The 26,091-nt window shown below is 40.6% G+C and overlaps 1 protein-coding gene across 1 annotated transcript in view; it reads right to left on the minus strand.

Moving 5' to 3' along the window:
* rcor1 (REST corepressor 1) overlaps positions 1-25,600 on the minus strand; it is a 107,525-nt gene extending 81,925 nt beyond the window's left edge. Inside the window, exons 1-2 of the mRNA XM_072270225.1 lie at positions 25,268-25,600; positions 25,096-25,152 (exon numbers count right to left, since the gene is read on the minus strand). Coding sequence (XP_072126326.1) covers positions 25,096-25,152; positions 25,268-25,409 — 199 coding nt within the window. The 5' untranslated portion in view covers positions 25,410-25,600. The remainder of the gene's footprint in view (positions 1-25,095; positions 25,153-25,267) is intronic.
* Between the last annotated feature and the right edge of the window lie 491 nt (positions 25,601-26,091).

The following is a 26,091-nucleotide window of genomic DNA, read 5'->3' on the forward strand; positions in this document are numbered from 1 at the left end:
GTAATTAGCACCTTCTGGGGGCAAAGCTTTCTCTTGCTGGCACTCAATCAGGGAAAACAAGATGTCTTATAATTGGGTTAAAAATGCAAATAATCCAAACCACAGTCCCTTCTAAAACGATTTTTTTGGCTATAATGGCAAAAAGACACAACACCCAAGTTGATTGGGTGGTGAAGATCATGGAATAAATTGAAGCGAGCACCTGAGATGCACAAATATTCTTGTCTCCTCTCCTCACCGGCAGGACATCAGATTTGAACATAATATGGAAGACTACTACCAGAGGAGTTTCCAAGCATCTCTTTTTCTCCACCCCCCCCCCCCCCCAAAAAAACAGAAGGCACAGAAGTGTACTTAACTCACCCGACAAGGGTGTTCATTATTTTGGTACTCCACTTGCAATTGTTTTAATGATGTACACTCTAAAGGTTTGTACATTGAAATTATACAATAGGTCAAGCTTATTTAGTACAACTGATATAAAATATTTTCCAGCTGAACCTTCTGTCCCTCAGGGCTTTGCCTCAAAAATAATTTTTAAAAAGGGATGAAAGCAAGCCACTTAGCCTCTCACAATGAAGTTTAAGGTGACCTTCTGTTTCCATTTATCGTCTAAACTTTGTGAGATACTTGAAATCACTGCCAAGTATTCAGGGATTCCTGGTTTGCTGCGCTGGCAAAGGTCAGAATTGGGGCAACTTGTTGGTGAGATAATGGAGTTATCGTGGGAGATGCAGGAAAATATTCAACACCTGATTCCTTGCGTTCATGGTCAGCACAGATAGATAACCATTTAGCACTGGCTGTTTTTACAGAAGCAACCCATGAACAACAATCTGAATACAACTGTAAGCATATCTGGGATTATCCAATCGTTATGATTCTTTCCATATCCTTACAAATATTATTTTCCTACAAACCTTTTGGGAGAAAATGACTAGTAAGCTGATTGAGTCAACAGGCCAGACTAGAAAATGAATGAAATTTCATTACATAATGGAATCCAAGGTTGATTGATATAAATGGTAACCCTTGGAGATAAATACATTATAAGAATTACTTTACAAATTATTTTGCAGCTGATACTTGGAAAGAAAAGAGAATTCAGGTGTCCAGAATTCCTGTTATGTTGAAAAGCCTGATATTTAGCAGGTGTAGCTTGATAATGGTTGATCAGAATCAGGTTTATTATCACTGGCATGTGACGTGAAATTTGTTAACTTAGCAGCAGCAGTTCAATGCAATACATAATCTAGCAGAGAGGGAGAAAAAAAAACATAATAACAATAAACAAACAAGTAAATCAATTATGTATATTAAAAAAAAGTGAGGTAGTGTCCAAAGCTTCAAAGTTTATTTAGGAATCAGGTGGCAGAGGGGAAGAAGCTAATCTGAATCACTGAGTGCGTGCCTTCAGGCTTCTGTACCTCCTACCTGATGGTAACAGTGAGAAAAGGGCATGCCCTGGGTGCTGGAGGTCCTTAATAATGGACGTGGCCTTTCTGAGACACCGCTCCCTGAAGATGTCATGGGTACTTTGTAGGCTAGTGCCCAAGATGGAGCTGACTACCTTTACAACCTTCTGCAGCTTCTTTCAGTCCTGTGCAGTAGCCCCTCCATGCCAGACAGTGATGCAGCCTGTCAGAATGCTCTCCACGATACATCTATACAAGTTTTTGAGTGTATTTGTTGACATGCCAAATCTCTTCAAACTCCTAATGAAGTATAGCCACTGTCTTGCTTTCCTTATAACTACATCTATATGTTGGGACCAGGTTAGGTCCTCAGAGATCTTGACACCCAGGAACTTGAAACTGCTCACTCCCCCCACTTCTGATCTCTCTTTTGAGGATTGGTATGTATTCCTTCATCTTACCCTTCCTGAAGTCCACAATCAGCTCTTTCGCCTTATTGATGTTGAGTACCAGGTTGTTGCTGCAGCACCATTCCACTAGTTGGTATATCTCACTCCTGTACGCCCTCTCGTCACCACCTCAGATTCTACCAACAAGGGTTGTATCGTCAGCAAATTTATAGATGGTGTTTGAGCTATGCCTAGCCACACAGTCATATGTATATAGACAGTAGAGCAGTGGGCTAAGCACACACCCCTGAGGTGCACCAGTGTTGATCATTAGAGAGGAAAATATGTTATCACCAATCAGCACTGACTGTGGTCTTCCAGTTTAGAAGTTGAGGATCAGAAGGATTGCAGTGGGAGGTACAGAGACCCAGGTTCTGCAACTTCTCAATCAGGATTGTGGGAACGATGGTACTAAATGATGAGCTATAGTCGATGAACAGCATCCTGGCGTAGGTGTTTGTGTTATCTAGGTGGTCTAAAGCCATGTGGAGAGCCATTGAGATTGCATCTGCTGTTGACAGGCAAATTGTAATGGGTCCAGGTCCTTGCTGAGGCAGGAGTTCAGTCCAGTCCAGTCATGACCAACCTCTCAAAGCATTTCATCACTGTCGATGTGAGTGCTACTGGGTAAAAGTCATTAAGGCAGTCCACATTATTCTTCTTTGGCACTGTTATAATTGTTGCCTTTTTGAAGCAAGTGGGAACTTCTGCCCGTAGCAGTGAGAGGCTGAAAATATCCTTGAATACTCCCGCTAGTTGGTTGGTACAGGTTTTCAGAGCCTTACCAAGTATCCCATTGGGACTTCCTGCCTTGCGAGGGTTCACTCTCTTTAAAGACAGCCTGACATTGGCCTTGGAGACGGAAATCACAGGGTCATCAGGTGCAGCAGGGATCTTCACAGCTATAGTTGCGTTCTCCCTATCAAAGCATGCATAGAAGGCATTGAGTTCATCTGGTAGTGAAGCACCACTGCCATTCATACTATTGGGTTTTGCTTTGTGGGAAGTAATGTCTTGCAGACTCTGCCAGAGTTGAGTGCATCTGATGTCGTCTCCAATCTCGTTCAAAATTGTCTGATTTATTCCCCTCACCCCCATTCTCCTGCCTTCACCCCATTATCATAGTCAGTCATACTTTATTGATCCCAGGGGAAATTGGTTTTTGTTACAGTTGCACCATTAAATAATAAATAGTAATAGAACCATAAATAGTTAAATAGTAATATGTAAATTATGCCAGTAAATTATGAAATAAATCCAGGACCAGCCTATTGGCTCGGGGTATCTGACCCTCCAAGGGAGGAGTTGTAAAGTTTGATGGCCACAGGCAGGAATGACTTCCTATGACACTCTGTGCTGCATCTCGGAGGAATAACCTTTGGCACTTACTAATATTACCTGGAACATACTCAAGGGAAGTCATAGTGGAGTCCCATTTGATTGCAAAGAAACTGACCAAGTACCTGGAAGGATGGGATTTGTAAGGAGAAAGACTGATTGATCTTACATAATCCAATACAGACTCAATAAACCTCATTCAATGCTGTAATCAACTTGTGCCATTATAAACAACCAAACAGGCAATATTTCTGCTAGCTTTGGATACGTAAAGCTAGAACTAGGCCACAATTGGAAGAATAGGTTGTCTTTGTCACAACTGCATAGCTATAGAAAATTTCTAATCATCCAGTCCCATAGGTTCAATAAAGTTTGACCACATTGAGACATCAATCTAAAAGGAGCATTGAGTTTCCTGAATGAAACATGCCAGAACTGAAATATTTTCTGAAGATGCTTTAACTAGCTAAATCTGGATAGAAAATAGGAGGTGTTAGGGATAGATTTTTGAGTGACATCAAAATGCAGTGGGGTCAGAAGCCACTCTCAGTGTTCTCCAACTTGAATAGATGAGAAAGAAAAAGGGAAGTGTGAGTGACTCATCTAGATCATACCAGTGAGGTAGGGAAGAATGGCATAGTCAACCATCTCTGGCAGAGGCAGAAATCTGAATGTGTGATTCACAAAAAAACAAACAAATAAACATGGAACTACATTCAATGAGAAAGAGAACCTTGCAGGGAAAAAGAACTATTAACAAGGAGTCGGAATGAAAACTAATGGGCACAACATTTATAGGAATAACATCAAGAGACAAGACAAGCTCAGAGCAATAAAGTTAGGGGAAGTTTGGCTCCAGAGACAAAGGCAACTGTTAGGATGCCCTCAAGCAACACACATCAAAGCTGCTGGTGAACGCAGCAGGCCAGGCAGCATCTCTAGTAAGAGGTACAGCATCTAGGAAGAGATGCTGCCTGGCCTGCTGCGTTCACCAGCAACTTTGATGTGTGTTGCTTGAATTTCCAGCATCTGCAGAACTCCCCTTGTTTGTGTTAGGATGCCCTCATTCCTAGTAACTAAAATCACAAGTTCCTTATACTTGTTCTTGCAAGATCAAGTAGAGGAAACAGGAATTTAAACAGATACCCTACTAAGTCGTTTACCCTCGCATTCTAGGATCATGCTGAATGGGGAGGAATTTTGGCAAATGAAAGCAGAATTCAGTAATACATTATACAGACCAACCACATCTGTAAAAGCAGTTACCTGTTCAGTTCTCTGCCTCTAAGTCTCCCCTTCCCTGGGTTTGTGAAAGACAAAGTGCTACAGCTAGTAGACCTAGCACCTCACAGGATCTTGAAGCCTGGATTCAATTCACGTTGTGTCATTCCTTTCTTTCTGTTTCCTCATAAATACCTTCCCCCCCCCCCCACCAACACCCATTTTCAACCATCTCCCAGTTCCATTGACTACTATAAACATATTTCGCCCACCATACAAGCTCTGCCCTTCAACTCTCCTTTAATGATTCCAATTATCTGCACCCCAGAGACAAACTGCAGATGCAGGAATCTAGATCAACAATCTGCTGGAGGAAATCAGCTGGTCAAGAGGCATCTCTGGGGTTCCATTCCTGCCTTAAGTTACTGCTCAATCTGTTGAGTTCTTCCATCAGATTGTTTGTTGCTCCTTTTTTATCCCCCACTTGTTCACCTGCCCATCGCTCAACACCCCTCCTCCATCTACTCCTTCTGCCCATCATCCTTCACCTTTCTCCCTCCATATATTACCTACTGGTCCATCTCCCCAATTTCCCTTTCTTCTTAATACCAATCATCTTCCCTCTCCACCCTCAGTCCTGATGCAGGGTTTCAACCTGATTCATTACCACCCCACTCCAACTCATCCTGCTAAGTTGCTCAAATAAAATTGTGTTTTTTTTTTTGCTCCAAGATCCAGCATCTGCAGTTTGACTCCAGTACTTGCTCCATCCTCACCTTTTTCCTTTTAAAATATTCCTTAAAACAAAATCTTCCTTGCTCTTACAACTTCTACTGCAACTTGGGGTCAAATTGTAGTTTGTAATGTTCCAGCACCTTAGATCATTTGACATCTTCGGGACCCTGCAAATAGAAGTTTCCTCACCAAGACCAATGGATTACCTTTGTATGCTGTCATTGGGCACAACTTATCGATCACACGCACTCCAAATACGGATCACGTACATTCAACTATTTTATGCAGGGATGTAAAAATGCTGGATACTTGCTCTATCGAGCCATACAGAATTGACAAGGTCAAACATACCCAAGGGATGGAACAATGAATGATATGCTAAATCTTCAAGGACAATTTGGAGTTAAATGCAGACCTTGCCAACTATGTGCAAACTACATACATGAACAAAACCTATTTATCCTTTTGAACATGTCAATTAGATTACACAGAATATATTAAAGGGAGATTTCTATCAATGGTTAAAAGTGTTTCTGTTGAGGTTGTAAGCTCCTGATGAATTTGTAGAACACTCAGACATTTTGTCAACATACTTCCAGAGGTTCAGTATTTAAAACTGAGCGCAGTATTCTAGATGGGGCGCGTCCAAAGATCTGCACAAACTCAACTTCCTCCCTCGAGCATTTCTGCTCTCGAGGTAAAGAGCAACATCCTCAAACCTTTCTTTTAATATTTCTCAAGTCTGTGTAACTGGAAACCAAATTTTAAATGTGTCTTGAGATACCAAAATCTCTATTTTGTCATGGTTTCAAATCTCTTCTCATTCAGAAAGATTTTTGGGTTCTAAATGAATGACACTCTTCCCACACTGAATTCTCTAACTGCTTTGCTCATCAAATCTGTCTCTTTTTAACTTCCCATTTCCAATTTCACAATTCTCACTATTTTAACTATTGTTATCTGCAAATTCTATGCACACATTGGGCATTCCTTCATCCTATTCATGCAGGCTCCGGGACAATACTACTTGTCATGCCCCTATCAAATTCCATTTCTCTTAATCCTACTGACATTGCCTACCTTTAACCAATTATAAAACTTTGACACAAGACTGTCTCAAATTCTATGCATTTTTACTTTGCATGAACCCAAGTTTTAAATTAAGCACTAACTTTCACATTATAAAATAAAGACTTTACATATTAAATAGGCAAGATACATTTTAGTCATGGTAAAGGTTTGAAAAATAATTAGGCACCTTTGAAGAATGTAATGATGAAATGGTGGAGCAGACTGGGTGAGCCAAATGGCCCAATTCTGCTCCTATGTCTTATGCAATTATGTGAGAGCCATCAAGCCAAATTAGACACAGGACACACGGATAGCATACTTCATTCTTTATATGGCAGATAAGTGAATTTACCTTTGGATGCCAGCAAAAAGCAAGATCAGCATTAAAAACTATTAATATTTTAACATACATTTTTAGTAAATGTACATGAAAGTACATGTCGTGATTGATTATCATTGAGAAAGGAAGAAGAAACCTTGCATATCATTTTAGAACAGTAAAATAACTAGAAAAATATAGCTTTTGTGAGTGGTATACTAGTTTAAAAAAATATCATGGACAAATTATTTAAGCTGTAAATATTTTTAAATCAAGAACTCACCAATGACAGATTTGTAAAATTAGTAATTAGCAGTCACAAGTAATTACAACATCCACTCCACTATTATAAATCCAGCTTCACTCTTTGTAGAATTAACACAGAAACTCTGACTTGAAAAATATTTTTAACAAACACTAGACAACCGGGTGACCCGTTGGGGCACCTTTTGAGAGAAAGGGAGAAGGGAGTACAGTGTGATGTGATGTGCTTTGGAAATTAAAGAACTCACTGTATTAAAGAAGACAGACACCTAGCAAGACAAATAATGCTCCTCCTCGTTTAACGAAGGACACTTTTTATGACCACATCTCTGGTTGATCTGCCACCCTTCAGGAATACTCTAACATTTTCATTCCTTTTTCCCCGGCTTACAGCCACATACAGCTGACCATGCGGGAATACTGATTTCTCCAAATAAATTAACATTCTCCATGGTTTGGCCTTGCGCCGTATGTATAGTCATAACAAAGCGTGACTGTATCAGGAACTGGCTCCGCTGAGGAGGGACGTCTTCCCCTTCTGATAAATTGAGAGTAATTCTTGGGATAATGACAAAGTTATTTTTGAATGTACCAATGTTTATCTTTGCTACGATGAGATTGTTGTGCAGTTCTTCCACCATCATTCACGTTCCATTGCAAAGCCCTGGTGGATCCAAGTTCCTCATTGAAATGATGGGAGATCCCCTCTTCAATTCCAGTTCATGCGGTGGCAATCCAGAGAGTTTGACCGAATCAAGGAATTCTGTAGGAAAATAAGTGGTGTTTGCTCCTTCACTGACGGCATTGAAGGAGCAGTATTCTTTCATGATTCCAAGGAAGTGTCTAATGCATGTGAAGTTTATTTTTCGCATCATACTTCATTTTCATTAAGAGGAACCAAGATAGAATTCCTCGAGAAGAGTTCTGCAGGATTGTAGAATGTCGGGTAGATGAAATCAATGCATTCTTCCATAGTTGTTGCTGGCAGAATCATATCTTCAGGTAATTTGATTTCATTGTTTTCATTTTTCTCAATCTTGTCTTCTCCAACATCCAATAAGAACTGAGAATATCCTCCTCCTCCCTCACTCAATCACATTTCTCTTCAATTGAAACTTGATGAAGCTTCTCCATAAGTAGGATTTTTTAATGAATTCTCCACATCAGCATCACTTTTGCATTTCACAACTGCTAGAAGCAGACAGAAATCGCCACAGCAAATGGTTAAAATACCCCCGAAGGCCTCATTCTTGCCGCATACATCACGAAGAGTGCGGTCCACGGCTTCAAGGCTCTCCCTCCTAATCATGGGGCACTCATCCCAGACAATAAGCTTTGCATTTTGGAGTAAATTTGCAGTATTGGTGTTTTTATCTATGTTACAAAGGGCATCCTCATTGACTTTGAGGGGTATTTTGAATCATGAATGCGCTGTCCTACCACCAGGCACCTCTGTCTCTTCCTCTCTCCTCCTTCTTTGCCTGTTTTTGTCATTCTGGAGACACGCAGCCCTTTCATCCTTCGTCTCTTCATCTCTTCTACCATTTGTTCTTTCTCTCTGATCTTCGAGTCGTGTGGCCCTGGCCTGATCAGATTCTTGTTCTCTCCTCCGTCTGTGCCTATTGTTGTCATTTTGGAGACGTGCATGCCTGTCCTCCTCTGTCTCATCTTTTTTGTCCTGACTCGTTGATGCTGGAGTCGTGCGGCCCTGGCCTCATCCGATTGTTGTTCTCTCCCTCTCCTTGCCACTTCCTGAAGATGTTTGGCATCATCTCTTGACCATAATGTCCCCCTTCTCTTTCCACTCGGCATAATTAGGCTATCCATATATTTTTACCCTAATCCTTGACAGAAGATAGGAAGCAGTAACACCAAAGCCTCCATGATGCTGTTGTTTCTTGATAATGTGGTTGGCGCTCTCCTAAATGGACGTGATATAGTCACTGCTGTCCTTTGACTGCAGCAAAGGGTTTTATGGTTGTCTTGAAATACGTCATTACAATCTATATACTACTAAAACTCTCATACTCTGTGACCTCCAATTAGCGCAAACGGTGCATTACAGCGGCACTTTTTTTTGGCTGAATTGAATTCAAATGCGCTAACTTACAGAATGCAGGCAAAGTTCAGAGTTATATATTCATATAAAATTGTTCATTCACCAAAAATCAACAGGCTGGCTTTCACCCGACAGCCGATCCACCATCATGGAAATAGGGATGCGACAGCCCGATGCATGCGCAGGCCAGCCTCAGCAGTGACACCTACTGGAGCAAAAGGGCAAGGCAGCTCTATTTCGAGGGATCACATTCTGCTAATCACCATCAGCATGTGCAAGATTGGGACAGATCTAACTGCCACCCATCAATAAGAGATAATTAAATCTTACTGTAATGACATACTTTGAGACACCCTTAAACCCTTTGCTGCAGTCAAAAGACAGCGGTGACTATGTCACATCCATTTAGCAGAGTGCCAACCACATCATCAAGAATAATCAGCATCCTTTGGTGTTACTGCTTCGTATCTTCTATCCAGCATTAGGGTAAAAAAATGGTCAGCCTAATTATGCAGCGTGGAAAGGGAAGGGGGACATTATGGTCAAGAGATGACGCCAAATGTCGTGGGGAAGCGGCAAGGAGAGGGAGAGAACAAGAATCAGAGGAGGCCAGGGCCGCATGACTCCAGGATCAAAGAGTCAAGACAAAAAAAGATGAGAGAAGAAGAGACAGAGGAGGAGAGGTATGCACGTCTGCAGGGATCAGAGACAAACAACAAACAGCAGAAGAGATGAAGAGACGGGGGATGAAAGGGCTGCACATCTCCAGAATGACAATGAGAGGCACAGGAGTGGCAGAGCAACACTCACAACACGCTGAAGGAACTCAGCAGGTCCGGCAGCATCCGTGGAAATGATCAGTCAACGTTTCAGGCCGGAACCCTCATCAGACTGAAGAGGGAGGAGGCAGAGGCCCTATAAAGGAGGTAGGGGGAAGGTGGGAAGGAAAAGGCTGGTAGCTGCCAGGTGAAAAACCAAAGGTAAAGGGGTGGGGGAGGGGAGGCAGGTAGGGGATAGGCAGGAAAGGTGAAGGAGGAATGAGGAAAGCACATGAAGGAGGCGGAACGATGAGGGAGGTGATAGGCAGCTGGGGAAGAGGGCAGAGTGAAACAGGGATGGGGGAAGGGAGGGGGAGGGATTTCGAGGGGTCACAGTATATAGATAAACCAAAAAGATACTGTTAACATCTGGTCTACACCTCTGCCAAAGAAATAACATTTGCTTGATAGGCATTTCTAAACAGTTCAATGCTACTGCTGTCTTCAATCTTGGGTCACAATTCTGATACGTTCTGGAGTGTCGTAGAATGGCCCGAACTGTAGAGACCAAATTGTACAGAGGCAACAGTGGGAAGTTAAAGGCGCATCACTCCTTTCACCACTGACTTTCACCATTATGCTCAAAGTCATCTGAACTAATAGACCTCATCATACATAATCAATGTTGGTGTTTGTGCTGTAAACTAATCATGTCACATACCATCTACCTAATCTCAGTCTTTAAGCATACATTTCTAATTCCTTGTCTCTCATGTTTTCATCTCGGCTACTTTTGAAATCATACAACCATAGGCATTTACTCTGATTCCTTCTTCAGAATTGCAATTCCAGGTCCTAACCTAGATTTTAGAGCTTTGTGAATGGTAAAACTATAATTATACCATTAAACTGATCACAATCTCAATATTTTCACACATGCAGTGTTGTCCAGATATATCAAAGCTGTTAAGAATGATTTCGATATTTCCATCCGCTGCCTCATTTTGCTGTCACCTCTACTAAACCTATCACTTGCCAACAGAAATTGGAGATCCTAATAAAGTTTTGCCAAAGAATACCCTAAATATAACAGATTATGTTGCAAGCAATTTATGGAGTCTTTTAATGGTGCTTTAATCCACACAACCACAAGAAATAGCAGGTCATTCGTACTTTCCAGGTCATTCTGTCATTCATGTATTGAATGAACTCAATTACTAAGACTCCACAGCCCTTAAATTAGATTTCCAAAGATTCACAAGACTGTGTGAAAAGATCTCTCATTTAAATGACCTACTCTTTTATCTGAGACTCTGACCTCTAGCTCTATATTCTTCATCCAGGAGGAAATCCTCCTGAGATCACCTCTATTTCTTCTGAATGCTGGAGAAAATATGCCTAATGTACTCTTTTGTTTATACAAGGGCAAGGAAACCAAAAACTATACTTCATTTGCAGTTTCACTAAGATCTCTTTAGTTCTGTACTCAAATCCATTCATAGTTGCAGTCAACATGTCATTTATCTTCCCAAATGTTTTCTGGACCTGAATGTTGGCTTTCAGACTCACCTTAAAGATTACCCAAGTCCCTTTGAACATTATTTCCTTGTCACAATTTAAAAATTAATTTGCACTTCTGTTTTGGGTGGTTAAGTAGTTGACCTCACCCTTTCCCACTGCATTTTTCATTTGTCATGTCCTCACTCAAAGTTTTTTTTACCATTGTCACAATCCCACCTACTTTTGTACCTTCAGCAAATAAACTGGCCTATCACAACAATAAATAGTTACTATTGTGAATAGCTTAGGCCCATGTGATACCCCAAATCTCTCAACTCTTTCTATTTACATTACCTCCAGACAAGATAATACAAACACTGAAGTCTTTAAGATGCACAAACTGAGAATAATATGACAATTTAACTTTGAGAAACAAAGTAGAAGACATCTCTCTAATGTACATGGAAAAAGACACACCCTTTTTGTTAAGGGTAGGCCGAGAATAGGATTTGGTTGCAGTAAACTTTAGTTAAGAATTCTATTTTCTGACTCCATCTTTCCCTCTACCCGCCCCCCCCCCCCACTTCTGCTTTCCATAGGGATCGCTCTCTATGCGATCCTTTATCCACTTAGCCCTCCCCATTGATCTTCCTCCTGGCACATCCTGCAAGTGTGACAAGTTCTACACCTGCCCCTACACCTCCTCTCTCACCACCATTAAAACCTCCAAACAGTTCTTCCAAGTGAGGCGACACTTCACTTGCAAATCTGCCAGGGTTATCTATTGTATCTGGTGCTGCCAGTACAGCCTCCTTGAAATCAGTGAGACCTGATGCAAACTGGGGGCAGCTACGTTGAGCATCTTCACTATGTCCACCACAAAAGGCAGCATCACCCGGTGGCTACCAGTTTCAAATTAACATTTCATTCTCATTCTGACATGTCAGGCCATGGCCTGACAAGGCCAAGCTCAGGTTGAAGGCGCAACACCTCACACCATCTAGATAGCCTCCAACCTGATGGCATGAATATCAATGACCCAACTTCCAATAATTTCCCCCCCCCCCGCCCCCCCATTTTCCATTCCCATTCTGGCTACCCTCTTACACCTTCTGGTTCCCTTCCACTTTCCATTCCATGGTCCACTGCCCTCACCTATCAGATTCTTTCTTCTTCAGACTTTCACCTCTTCCACTTATTCCCTCCCAACTTACTTCATCCCCATCCCCCACCTTCCCTTTCACCTGTTTCCACCCATCACCTAGCAGCTCGCACTTCTTCCCCTCCCCTACCTTCTTATTCAGGCTTCTGCCCCATTCCTTTCCAGTCATGATGAAGGGTCTGAGCCTGAAGCATCAACTGTTTATTCCCCTCCATGGATGCTACCTGATTTGCTAAGTTCCTCCTGGATTCCGAGTGTTTCTCAAGGTTTACAGCATCTGCAGAATATCGTGTTTATGTTTTCTATTGTTTGACAGTGCTTTGCGTAAATATATATTAATCCATGCATAATTAAAATGTTACTTACCATCCATGTCTTACAAAAAAGAAATACTAAAGATAGATAACCAAAGGAAATATTAGGTCATATTGTTAAATACAGGTCAACCTTCACTAATCCGACTACCTGTAATCCGGTTCCTTCGATAATCTGGCACTGATTATGCTTATTGTGATCCTTCTGTAATTCGGCATTTTCACTAATCCAGCACTCCTCAGGTCCCAATGGTGCCGGATTAATGAAGATCGATTTGTATTAGCTTTTAAGAAAAACCTTGAACAGTATTAGTGAAGGAACTATTGTCGTATAATTCACAATAACAATTATATTGTCATATAATTAAGATCAGCTTCAATACCGGAAGATACAGAAGCAGAATAGGCCATTTGGCCCATCAAGTATGCTCTGCATTCATTCCATCATGGCTGATTTATTATCCCTCAAGCCCATTCTCCTGCCTTTTCCCTGTACCCTTTAACTAAACAAGAATATATCAACCTCTGCTAAAAATATATTCAATGACCTGGCCTACACAGCCATCCATGGCAACGAATTCCACAGATCCACCACCTTCTATCTAAAAAAATTCATCCTCATCTCTATTCTAAATAGACGTCCCTCTATTCTGAGGATTTACCCTCTGGTCACCCACTATAAGAAACATACTCCCCACATCCACTATCTAGGCCTTTCAATGTTTGATAGGCTTCATTGAGATAACTCCAGCGAATATAGGCCAAGAGCCAAATGCTCCTCCTATGTTAACCCTTTCATAACCAAAATAATGCTTGTGAATCTCCTCTGTACCCTCTTCAATGCCACATCTTTCCTTGTGTAAGGGGCCCAAAACTGCTTACAAAACTCTCAAGTGCAATCAGACCAATGCATTATAAAGCCTCAGCATCACATCCTTGCTCATATTCTAGTCCTCTCAAAATGAATGTTAATATTGTACTTACCTTCTTTACCACCAACTCAACCTGCAGATTAAATTTTACGGAATCCTATACAAGGAATCCCAAGTCCCTTTGCGCCTCTGATTTTTGAATTTTTTTTCCCCATTTAGATAGTCTATGCCTTTACTCCTTCTACCAAAGTGCATGACGGTACACTTCCCGACACTGTTTTCCAACTGCTACTTTGTCTATTTTTTCCAATCTGTCCAAGTCCTTTTGCAGGCTCCCTACATCTTCAACACTACCTGCCCCTCCAGCTATCTTTGTATTGTCTGCAAACTTGGTTACAAAGACATCAATTCCATCATCCAATTCATCAACATTTAACATGAAAAGTAGTGGTCCCAGCACTGACCCCTGCGGAACACCACTTGTCACCAGCAGTCAACCAGAATAGGCTCCCTTTATTCCAAGTCTTTGCCTCCTGCCAATCAGCGAATCTATTCATGCTCATATCTTTCCTGGAATACCATGGGCCCTTACCTTGTTATGCAGCTGCACGTGCCGCACCTCAAGAGACTTTTGAAAATCCAAGTAACCAACATCCACTGACTCTTTGTCCTGCCTGTTATTTCCTCAAAGAATTCCAACAGATTTGTCAGGCAAGATTTCCCCTTACGGAAACTACACTGACTTTGGTCTGCTCTATCATGTGCCTCCAAGTACCTTGAAACCTCATACTTAATAATGGACTCCCATCAGGTTCCCAACCACTAAAGTCAGGCTAATTGGCCCATAATTTCCTTTCTTCTCCTCCTTTCCCAAAGAGTGGAGTGACATTTGCAATTTTCCAGTCCTCTGAAACCATTCCAGAATCTAGTGATTCTTAAAAGATCATTACAAGTGCCTCCACAATCTCTTCAGTTACCTCTTCCAGAACCCAGGGGTATAGTCTATCTGGTCCAGGTGACTTATCTACCTTCAGACCTTTCAGCTTCCCAAGCACCTTCTCATTATTAATAGCAACTACACTCACTTAGTCAGGGGGCAGAAAAGGGGAAGTACAACGAGATCTGGGTGTCCTTGTTCATCAGTCACTGAAAGTAAGCATACAGGTACAGCAGACAGTGAAGAAAGCTAATGGCATGTTGGCCTTCATAACAAGGGGAGTTGAGTATAGGAGCAAAGAGGTCCTTCTGCAGTTGTACAAGGCCCTGGTGAGACCCCACCTGGAGTATTGTGTGCAGTTTTGGTCTCCAAATTTGAGGAAAGACATTCTTGCTATGGAGGGAGTGCAGAGTAGGTTCACTGGGTTAATTGGGAATGTCATATGTTGAAAGGTTGGAGCGACTGGGCTTGTATACACTAGAATTCAGAAGGATGAGAGGGCATCTGATTGAAACATACAAGATTATTAAGGGATTGGACACGCTAGAGGCAGGAAACATATTCCCAATGTTGGGGGGAGTCCAGAATCAGAGGCCACAGTTTAAGAATAAGGGGTAGACCATTTAGAACAGAGTTGAGGAAAAACTTTTTCACACAAAGAGTTGTGGATCTGTGGAATGCTCTGCCTAAGAAGGCAGTGGAGGCCAATTCTCTGGATTCTTTCAAGAAAGAGTTAGATAGAGCTCTTAAAGTTAGCAGAGTGAAGGGATATGGGGAGAAGGCAGGAACAGGGTACTGATTGTGGATGATCAGCCATGATCATAGTGAATGTCGGTGCTCACTCAAAGGGCCAAATGGCCTACTCCTGCACCTATTGTCTATTTGTCTGACACATTCAAGCTTCCAGCATACTGCTGGTGTCTTCCACAGTGAAGACTAACACAAAATACTTAAGTTCATCTACCATTTCTTTGTCCCCCATTACTACCTCTCCAGCATCATTTTCTAGTGGTCTAATATTCACAATGGCCTCTCTTACTCTTTATATATCTGAAAAAACTTTTGGTACCCTTTCTGATATTTTTGGCTAGCTTACCTTCATATTCCATCTTTTTTCTCTTTATGGCTTTTTAGATGCCTTCTGTTGGTTTTTAAAAAGCTCCTCAATCCTCTAATTTCCCACTAATTTTTACCCTTACAGTTTCTTAACAGTACCCATAATAATTATACATTTTCCAATCCTAAGTCACTGTTCTAAGGATTTGATTTCATGTTTTTTTTTAAACAAACAGAGCCACCCCACCCCATCTGCCTACCTGCCTGTCCTTTCAGTACAAGTATGTCCTTGGATAAAGCTCCCAACAATCATCTTCTTTCAACTATGTCTCAGTGATGCCCAACATCATACCTGACAATCTCTAAATGTGCTACAAGATCATCCTTATTCTGTCTACTGCGTTGCACAGTGCATTGCACACTGATGCTTCAATCCACATTATTAAAGACTACAACAGCAAGACCAAAGGTGCCATTAGAAAACTGAAAATTTCTTCCTGAAAGAAAAAGTTCCTCTTAAAGAGTTTTAGAAGCAAATTCTCCCTAAATCTTTTGTGCCACAGTTCACAATACAGATCGGAAGCGGTCAAAATTCTGACAGTAGGATCTTTATTAGATACTGTTAACATTGGCAAAGTAGTAAAGTAAAAAGGCAGGCATAGGGTTATTAGATCAAACAGTGTTGAAGATGGGAATAAAGCTAAGAGATCAGAAAGTGGGACAAGGCTAGCAAGAGTGTAAGATTGAATTGAATTAGAAATCAGTCTGCATCAGTCATAGCCCAGAGCATTTGGGCAAAGGTCAGATTGGGCAATAGAGACAAAAGCGACTGCAAAGATGCACGCTGATGGGAATACTCCTGATACTACAGAAGGACTTTTAACTGAAAATAATATGACCATGAAGGATTCAAAAATTGTTACAGTGATATGTTAATTACACAACCCATAAAATGACCGACTATTTAAGCCAATCAGAAGGGTTTAATGCAGTGTGAAGTATTAGATGAAATCATTACTACATTGGTTTTAACAAAATTGTCGCAGCTCAAGTAGCCGTGATCTAATATTGATGCCGCTGATACTGAATCAATGACAGTTAAATAATCTCCTTGAGCATTTACATATGATCTCTGCAAATCTGAATGACTTGGTATTTGCAGGACTTAAAAAAACTATATTCCTCCCACCACCACTTTGATTTTTGCAACAGCCAGTTTCAGATCTTGGTTAACTATGGTGCACACAATCATATGTTGATCTCTTAAACTAGTAGTAAATATTAGCTTTATTTGTACATTGAAACATATAGTGAAATGTTGGTTGTTGATGCAAATAACACACTTTCCAAGGATATTCTGGGGACAGCCTGCAAGTTCTACACCTTCCAGCACCAACAATGCATGCCTACAACTTATTAACCCTAACCAGTATGTCTTTGGAATGTGGAGGATTACCACTGCACCCAGAGGCAAGTATTCAAATCCTAAAGAACTAAATTGCTGCCATAATGGACAAACACATTTTACCATGTGTAGCTAAGTGAACAAAGTAAAAAAATAATTCCTACCTGCAGTGGCAGAAAAAAAATCACCTACAAGATTCCACACACTTAAGATATAAAATTCTTTGTTTTTTAAAAAAAGAACTTCAACTTTAAAATACTGAATACTATCTTTGCCATGTTGTTATACTTGTTAACGGACTCTGAAGAAGCTGCTGCTCGTAGAAAACATTATGAAAACAAAGAATAAACCTGGATTTAACTAGCACCATTTTTTATTCTCACACAATTATGCAGCAAGACTAATTACTCTTTATGTCTAATTAATCAACAACGTGCAATGTACAGCTAATTTTTGCTAAGACTCTATAGTAGTGGGATAAATGAACAGTTACTTCCAAAACATTGAGGTTAAACACCTGAAGACCATTTTGAATGAGGTTTTTAAATTTAAATAACAAAGCTTCATCTTAACATCTCAACTGAGAATGACTACACCATAGAAAAAAAAACTTTCTCAGTAATAAACTTATATTAGCTCAGTAAAGGTTCATGGATTTGGGCTTGAAGCTATGACTGAATCACTTGAGGTAACGATTACTGCCACCAGGTAAAGTTGATGCTGTACAATCAGAAATGGGAACAAGGATCTACTGATTCAAGATTGTTTAATGTCATTTCCTGCACACAAGTGTAAAGAAGAACAAAATAATTGTTACCCTGGACCCAATGCAGCACAAAAAAAAACTAAAGAAAAACAATAATAATTAAAAACACAATGTAAATACAAAAGATAGCTTATATACAAAGATTGATTGCAAGTCCATAAAGTTTCACTAGGCTGTAGATAAGGTGACAGATAGGAAATAATAAAATAGCAGTGGATTTAGTGAGTGAAGTATAGATCACCATTACTACTTGGGGACACTGTTTTTGAGTCTGATGGTCCTGGTGTGGATGTGACTCAATCTCCTCCCTGACGGGAGTGGGAACAGGGTTGGTGAGATCCTTCACATTACTGGCCCTTTTCTAGAACCTTTCAGTATTTGATGGCAGATGGTTTCGATGCTTCGGGCAGTTTTGACTACCCATTGTCGAGCCTTCCTGCCCAACGTAGGGCAGTTTCTGTACCAAGCAGTGATGCAGCTATGCGTCTGTAGAATTATGCGAGTATGGAAGTGCAAAGTCCAGCTCTCTGCAGCCTCCCCAAACAAATGGCTAGTGAACATTCTGGACTATGTTGGATGTGTTCTGGGACCATGAGAGCTTGGGTGTGATGTGCACCAATGTAAAAAGGGGGTGTGAGTGGTGTAAGTTCTCCTGATGTTGATAACCATCTCCTTTTGTCTTGTTGATATAGAAGTTTGTAGCTCGGGTTGAGGATGCAGTTTATGAGTGGCTTGCCGATGGCTTGTTAGCTTGCTGGGTAACAAAATGTCTGCAAGGCAACATCATCAGTGAAACTTCGAATGAAACTAGACAACGGGGTGACCCGTTGGGGCACCCTTTCAGAGAAGGGTAGTGCAGTCTGATGTGACCAGAATGAACATTAAATTTTCCTGAATGCTATTGGTATCGCTTTGCTTTGGAAACTGAAGTAGAAAACCTCAGTTTATTAAAGAAGAACGATGCATAGCAAAGCAAATATGGCTGCTCCTTATTTAACAAAGGACACTTTTGATGGCATCATTTCTGGTTTATCTGTCACTCTTGCGCCTCTCGTTGTCAATCTGGAGACGTGCAGTCCTTCCAACCCCATCTCTTCATCTCTTCTGCTGTTTGTTGTTTGTCTCTGATCCTGGAGACGTGCATGCCTCTCCTTCTCTGTCTCTTCTTCTCTCACTTTTTTTGTCTTGACTCTTTGATCCTGGAGTCGTGCGGCCCTGGCCTCCTCTGATTCTTGTTCTCTCCCTCTCCTTGCCGCTTCCCGATGACATTTGGCGTCACCTCTTGACCATAATGTCCCCCTTCCCTTTCCACGCGGCATAATTAGGCTGACCACTTTTTGTTTTTACCCTAATGCTGGATAGAAGATACGAAGCAGTAACACCCCAAAGGATGCTGATTATTCTTGATGATGTGGTTGGCGCTCTTCTAAATGGACGTGATATAGTCACCGCTGTCCTTTGACTACAGCAAAGGGTTTTATGAGTGTCTCAAAGTACATCATTACAATAAGATTTAATTATCTCTTATTGATGGGTGGCAGTTAGATCTGTCCCAATCCTGCACATGCTGATGGTGATTAGCAGAATGTGACCCCTCGAAATAGAGCTGCCTTGCCCTTTTGCTCCAGTAGGTGTCACTGCTGAGGCTGGCCGTGCGCATGCATCGGGCTATCGCGTCCCGATTTCCATGATGGCGGATCAGCTCTCGGGTCAAAGGGAGACTGTTGATTTTTGCGAATGAGCAATTTTATACGAATATATAACCCTGAATTTTGCCTACATTCTGTAAGTTAGCGCATTTTAATTCAATTCAGCCAAAAAAAAGTGCCGCTGTAATGCACCGTTTGCATTAATTGGAGGTCACAAACAGACAGACAGAGCATGAGAGTTTTAGTAGTATATAGATGTGGTGATCTTGAGATTATTTACCATGAATCAGGCTTGCAACTCTTCCACCTTATCTCTGTACGCCATCTCATCATTATTGGTGATGAGCCCCACCACGGTTGTGTCATCAGATGTTGTGATGATTGGTGTGTTTGGCCACGCAGTCATGTGTGAGCAAGGTGTACAGCAATGGGCACTGCAAACACCCAGTTGCAAAGTGGTGTATTTAGAGTGAGGAGTAGGCTCACCGAGATCTGTGGGACAATAGTGCTGAATGCCGAGTTGAAATCCAGAAACAACATTCTGACACAAGTGTCCTTGTTTTCTAGGTGTGTCAGGGCCAGGTGCATGACAGATGCTACGGCATCTGTCATAAAGCGGTTCTGTCTGTAAGCATATTGGTGGGTGTCTAATGAGGCAGGAATTAAGTTTGTGATATGTGCCATTATCAGTCATTCAAAGCACTTCATGGTGATTGGTGCCAGTGCCATCGGGCGGTAGTCATTTAGCTCTGAAGATGTAGAGTTTCTTGGTACAGCGATGACAGTGGCTAATTTGAAGCATGTGGGGATAGCCGCCTGGATAAGTCTTGAAGATGCGACTGCTTAGCATGCTGAAATTTATGATCCACTACAAGTTGGAAAGCTGCGTTTCTTACCTAACAGTGAAAGCCAAAATACCTTATTCTCAAACAAAATAGACTATTCTCCTTTGTCCAAATTAATCTCTGTAAATCCAAAGCAGAAGCTAAATTTTAAGATCATTTTAATGTTACTTTTTTCCCCAAATAGCAATGTTCTTTTAGTTTCATTTTTCTTAAAGAACAAACTAAATTGCTCAACTTAATGCATTGCTCTCTCAATCCAGACTCAACCAGTCACATGCAAACATTTCTATCCTATTTTATGACCCAAACTTAAAAACTATAAACTTTAGTATTTAACCAACTTTATATTTTGGCAGTAAAGGAAATGAACACAAATAATATACAACATGCCCCTTTTACACTCCAATTCTTTCCATCTCTGGAAGATAGACAAAGCTTTTTCCATTTACCCTTCATTCCTGGAGCCGCAGCCAATTTCTCCTTAATGCATTCTTTCCAGAGCACCTACACTTGCCTCAAGCGACAGAAGAGCAGGTATTTCATATACACTTCTATCACTACTTTAGACATGACTCTAGTTTCACCTTATCTCCAAACAGAACCATCAACATGACTTGTCATTTACCTTTCAAGATCTCCTTGTTTCATCTGACTGTAAATACTTAAAAACTAGATGAACTTAAAAGTTGTCTGAAAATCTGATTCCACTTTAAAAATAAACCTCAAATTAAATTTTCTAAGTTACTTGAAATAGATAGCTTAAAACAAAACACTTCTATAGCTAGTTAAGGAGAAATCTTGCAGTCATTTCTAGAGTCTTCCATTAATCTACATGCCCTTTGCTTCCTATTAGCCAAATATCCTCAGAAGCATGTAACTATATTACTGAAATTAGACTTGCAATAAAACCAACATTATGGTAATCTCTATCATAATTTCACATGGCTTAAAACACAAACAAAACAAACAATGGCAATAATTTAGATCCCTTGATACATATTATTCTTCCAGGGATAATCGGGAGTGCCGGATTAGTGAAAATGCCGAATTACAGAAGGATCACATTAAGCGTAATCAGTGCTGGACTATCGAAGGAACCGGATTACAGGTAGTCAGATTAGTGAAGGTCGACCTGTACTATGAAAAACATTTAGATATCCTCTCAAACGTATATTTGTAATTTTAACTCTGCTACATTCCGAAATGTTTCACTGAGCATTTAGAGGTTTAAATGTGGTCTTTCAAAATTTAGATATTTTTAATTAACAATGCCACATTACAACCAATTAATTAATTGCAGGTGAAATTGTTACATGAAGGGGTTTGCTCAGTGGGGAAAAATTGGTATTTATTCTATCTGCAGTTATATTTGAAGCAATATTTCAAACTTGTAACATCTACTGAATCTGAAGATTTCCAAAATTTGGCTACACATTTATTTAACAGATGTACAAAACAAAGGCCTACAATAACTAATGAGGGTACTATAATTAGGTCCTAAAACCTAAAATGTATTCCAGGTCACTGTATTACAGTCAGAGTCATACTACAACGAATTCGGAAAATTCAATCCAAACAGAATCAAAAAAATTTCCTATAGGAAGATTTAAATGTAAAATAAATTCTGTTCTTGGTTCTACTAAATAGCTCATAATTCTTAGCCAACTCTTACAGGCTAGAAACTGTCACATACTTAACTTGTATCAAAATTCAAGTTGGCTCCCTAACTTTCTTCAAGCAACTTATGCAACCAGTAACAAGTGATTTTCACTGTCCTGTTGCACATACTATTTATTAAAAATTACTATAAATTTCATATTTAGAAGGATGCGAGTAATAAATTCAAGTGATACAGACAAGAACAGTCCCAAGTTCAAACTGTTGTGATGAATGAACTTAGCAAAAGCAAACAACTTCTCTACTATAGTATTAAAAAATTATAGTACAATCTGAACCTGACCTAATCACAGTCAATCCAAACCCAATCAGTGCTGGACATTTAAAAAGTTTTGAGACCTCAAACTACAATTGCGTCCTATCAAACAGCCAAGCTCTAAAAGCAATTAGAATTTGTTTTCATATCCCTTCATCACTCATCTAAATGTAATTGTTTTAACATTTGTGCCTGGTGCCACCGGTTTCCTGGCTCATTATCAGGTCTTTATTTCATTTAAGATGTCATTAAAAATCCAATTTTGACTAATTTCCCTAACAACCTCCTCGAGTGGCTTGGTGTCAAATGCTGCTTAGAAATACCCATGAAATGTGTTGGTTGTTCTACTACCCAAAAAGTATTAGCAAAGTGCACAGAACTTCAGGTATATACACCTGATGAATATTTAGCCCTATTTGGCGCACACATGGATTTTACTCAAATTCTCAATAACAACTGCAATATCTGTACAAATACTCACGTTAACAAAGGATTTACAAATAAGCAAGAAGGATTTGTGCAGAAGCACACGATGACATGTATGACATTTACAGAAAGCATGTAATATGGAGTGCATATGGAAAGGAAACAAAATCAAGCTAATATTGAAAACACAAGAAAGTCTGCAGACGAATCCAAAGCAATATACACAAAATGCTAGAGGAACTCAGCAGGCTAGGCAGTATCTATGGAAATGAATATAGTCAACATTTCAGGCCGAGACCCTTCTTCAGGATGCTTCTATTCATTTACTTGACCTGCTGAATTCCTCCAGCATTTTCTGTGGTTGCTAATACTGAAAAGCATGCTGGTTTCTCATGTTCCTTTTATGTCACAAGTCTTCCAAGAATCTAACCATAAACTATGCTTGTCATCAACTGTATCAGATTAAACCAGTGTTCAAAACCTCAATAGTTCCATTTAATATCAGAGAATTGCATGCAATATACATCCCAAAATTCTTATTCTTCAGACATCCACGAAAACAGAAGAGTCCCCAAAGAATGAGTGACAATTAAAATGACAGATCCACAAAGCCCCAACTCCCCCTCCCATGCACAAGCAATGACTCTCCCCCCTTCAGCACCCATTTATTTTTAACCACAAATAATATCTACTTCTAATCCAGTAGCATCTCTGATGTTTAAACGCAAACAACAGGAATTCTGCAGATGCTGGAAATTCAAGCAACACACATCAAAGTTGCTGGTGAACACAGCAGGCCAGGCAGCATCTGTAGGAAGAGGTGCAGTCGACGTTTCAGGCTGAGACGCTCGGCCTGAAACGTCGACTGCACCTCTTCCTACAGATGCTGCCTGGCCTGCTGTGTTCACCAGCAACTTTGATGTGTGTTGCATCTCTGATATTGGCATGTTTGTCACTAAATCCCTTAGTGCCTTTCTCTCTTCCAAATTGGACTAATCCAATACCCACCATCTTCCCATTCTGCCTCTCATTCAAACTGCTACCAATTATAATCTAACTTCACACAAAAGCCCACTCAGCATGACTTAAGCCTCACTGATTGCCACTAATTTCAAATCCCCAAATAACTACCGCATTTTTTCCGAATCCTTATCCCCTCACGTAACTCACCATCTCCACAGCTTCAAAGTCCCACATTCACCAGCTTCTAGTCAGTTACAGAGCCTCCCCAAGTTCATTCAGCCCACCTTCCAGCAGTTTAATTAAAAACCCTTGACCAACCAGCCAGCACCAATGGCATACAGGAACATTCCAATGCAGTGCATTTCTCAGTTTTTAATAAAATTACTATGCAATGCTTATTGTAAATTAAGTGTTTTCAACAACTATAACATTACAACCTCTCTCAAAATAACAAAAACCTCCAAAAAATTTCAAACCATTTTTGAAAAATTCTGATTTTAAATACACCCAATTTAGCAAAAAAAAAGCATATTTTGACTAAAAAAAACCCCTACATCACAAAGTGACAAAAATAAATTAAGATCATATGGTTTATAATCATTTTCCTTGCATAAAAATATAATTGACCAAGAAGCAACTTTCTAAACAAACTTCTAGAATACTCATGTCTTAAGTAATAAACTAATTTCTCCACTATGAGAAAACTGCAAACTTGCTTGCCAATGAAAAAAGCTACCAGAAATATTTGCATTAAACAACTTCTTGTTGAATTGAAAGATTTTGCGGTAGGCTTCCCACTGAATACTTAACACACAAGGCCTACAAGCCAAAACAGCGCACCGCGTTTAAAAGGAACTAAGATCACCCATTTATAAACTTTTAATTACAATCGGTCTTGCACGTTCAATAGCAAACACCTTTAGCATCGTTTGCAGTGGCTTCTTGCTTTATTTCTTGCACATGCGCCCAATGTTAAATGATGCAGATTTCAACATACACTTTAGTTTATTTAGAAATAAAATCGCATTGTCGACCCAACATTGAACGATATAACAACCCCAAATCTGAAAATAAAATCGTATTTCTTAAAAGACGAAATATATTTAACAGGTTCATTCACACCGAATGTGAAAGTAACTGCACCTGAAACGAGGAGAGAGTTTGATAAATTGCATAACCTAAATAGCGAAATATTACGCATGAAGATCTTTTTAATTATAAACTTTTGAACATACGAGTAAGATTGGTACAGTATTTCAGTTTTATCCAGGGTGGGGTAGGAAATGATGATTTAAGTCAAAGCACGCCCGCAGCACACGCTTCTATTGCTGCTATTCTCAGGGTGAACAGTAGGGCCGGGGGGGGGGTGAGTTATTTATCTATTCTCGCTTTATTATAATTGCTGTTTTATACTTTTCTATCATCTTTACTAACTCCGCACGGTGACCTAGAAAGGAACCCGACCAATCTCCCCCTCCCCCGCGCACCTACCCTCTCCTTCACTGATCCCTATTTCAACTTAACCTATTAAACACAGAAGTGTGTGGGGGGGGGGGGAGAGAGTTGATAATGATGATGAGTTTTAGGCTATTTCAACACATGTAAAAGCCGGAATTAAAGAACAAAAAAAAAACTCACCGGGATCGTATTCAGGGACAACTGCTTGATATTGCGAACCAACTCGCATTCCTCCACCTGTAACAAGTAGTTAAAATAAATACCTCATTAAAAGAAATGAAGAGAGCGATGTCAGTGCATTGAAATTAAACCAACAATAAGTCAGTTCCAGGCTACTGAAAGGCTCCAGTACCGTGCTCGTCATCGGAACCGCTGCTCGCCTCTTCCCAGGAGTTATTGCCATTGGTCGCGGCTCCCCCCGCAAAACTTTTAGCCCCATTCCTTCCTCTTCTCTTGCCCGAGACCTCGGGCCCTTTCTCTATCATGGTCGGCATTGTCGGTGCTGTGCGGCCAGCGCTGCCTTGCAGCCGCGATGCGCCCTTTTGTTGCGCCGAGACACTTTGTTGCGTGAAAGTTTGCGCCCGCCCGGGCTATGTCAGCGCCTCCTACGAGCGGGTAGCAGCGGAGGTGGCGGCAGACCCGAACTCAGCCTCCCAGCGCATCGGCCACACTGCCGCACACCCCAACCTGATCGCGCCGCCGCCCCGCCCACTCGCCCCCCTCCCATTGGGCAAACCGCCGAACCCCTCGTCCCATTGGCGAACATCCGTGTCCATCAGAAGAGCGGTTGCATTTCCCGTCGTAAGTTAGGTTGACTTTACACTGTACGTGGTCTTTAATCACTACGCTAGCACTGGTGCCTACGATTACATTCTCATCACTTTAACTTTATTTTCGGAATGCACTTTTATCTAACATATCAGTGCGGTCAACTAATAAAGGTAATTATTTTGGAAAACAAACCGGAAAATAAAATTAACATTTCTCATTTTTGAAGAGCTTATTTTATGTTCTTTGGAACTATTTATTTTTGCGGAGGACTATTTACTCAAAAGCTGAAGGTGGCTGGAATAGAGGAATTGCCTTTATTTGAAAACATGTCCTAACTTTTATTCAACTCTTCCTACGTAATTAGATTTAAATATAGATCAAATTATTCGATGATTGCAAGATACT

The sequence above is a fragment of the Mobula birostris genome, chromosome 1 (genome assembly GCF_030028105.1).
Source record: "Mobula birostris isolate sMobBir1 chromosome 1, sMobBir1.hap1, whole genome shotgun sequence".
NCBI lineage: Eukaryota > Metazoa > Chordata > Chondrichthyes > Myliobatiformes > Myliobatidae > Mobula > Mobula birostris.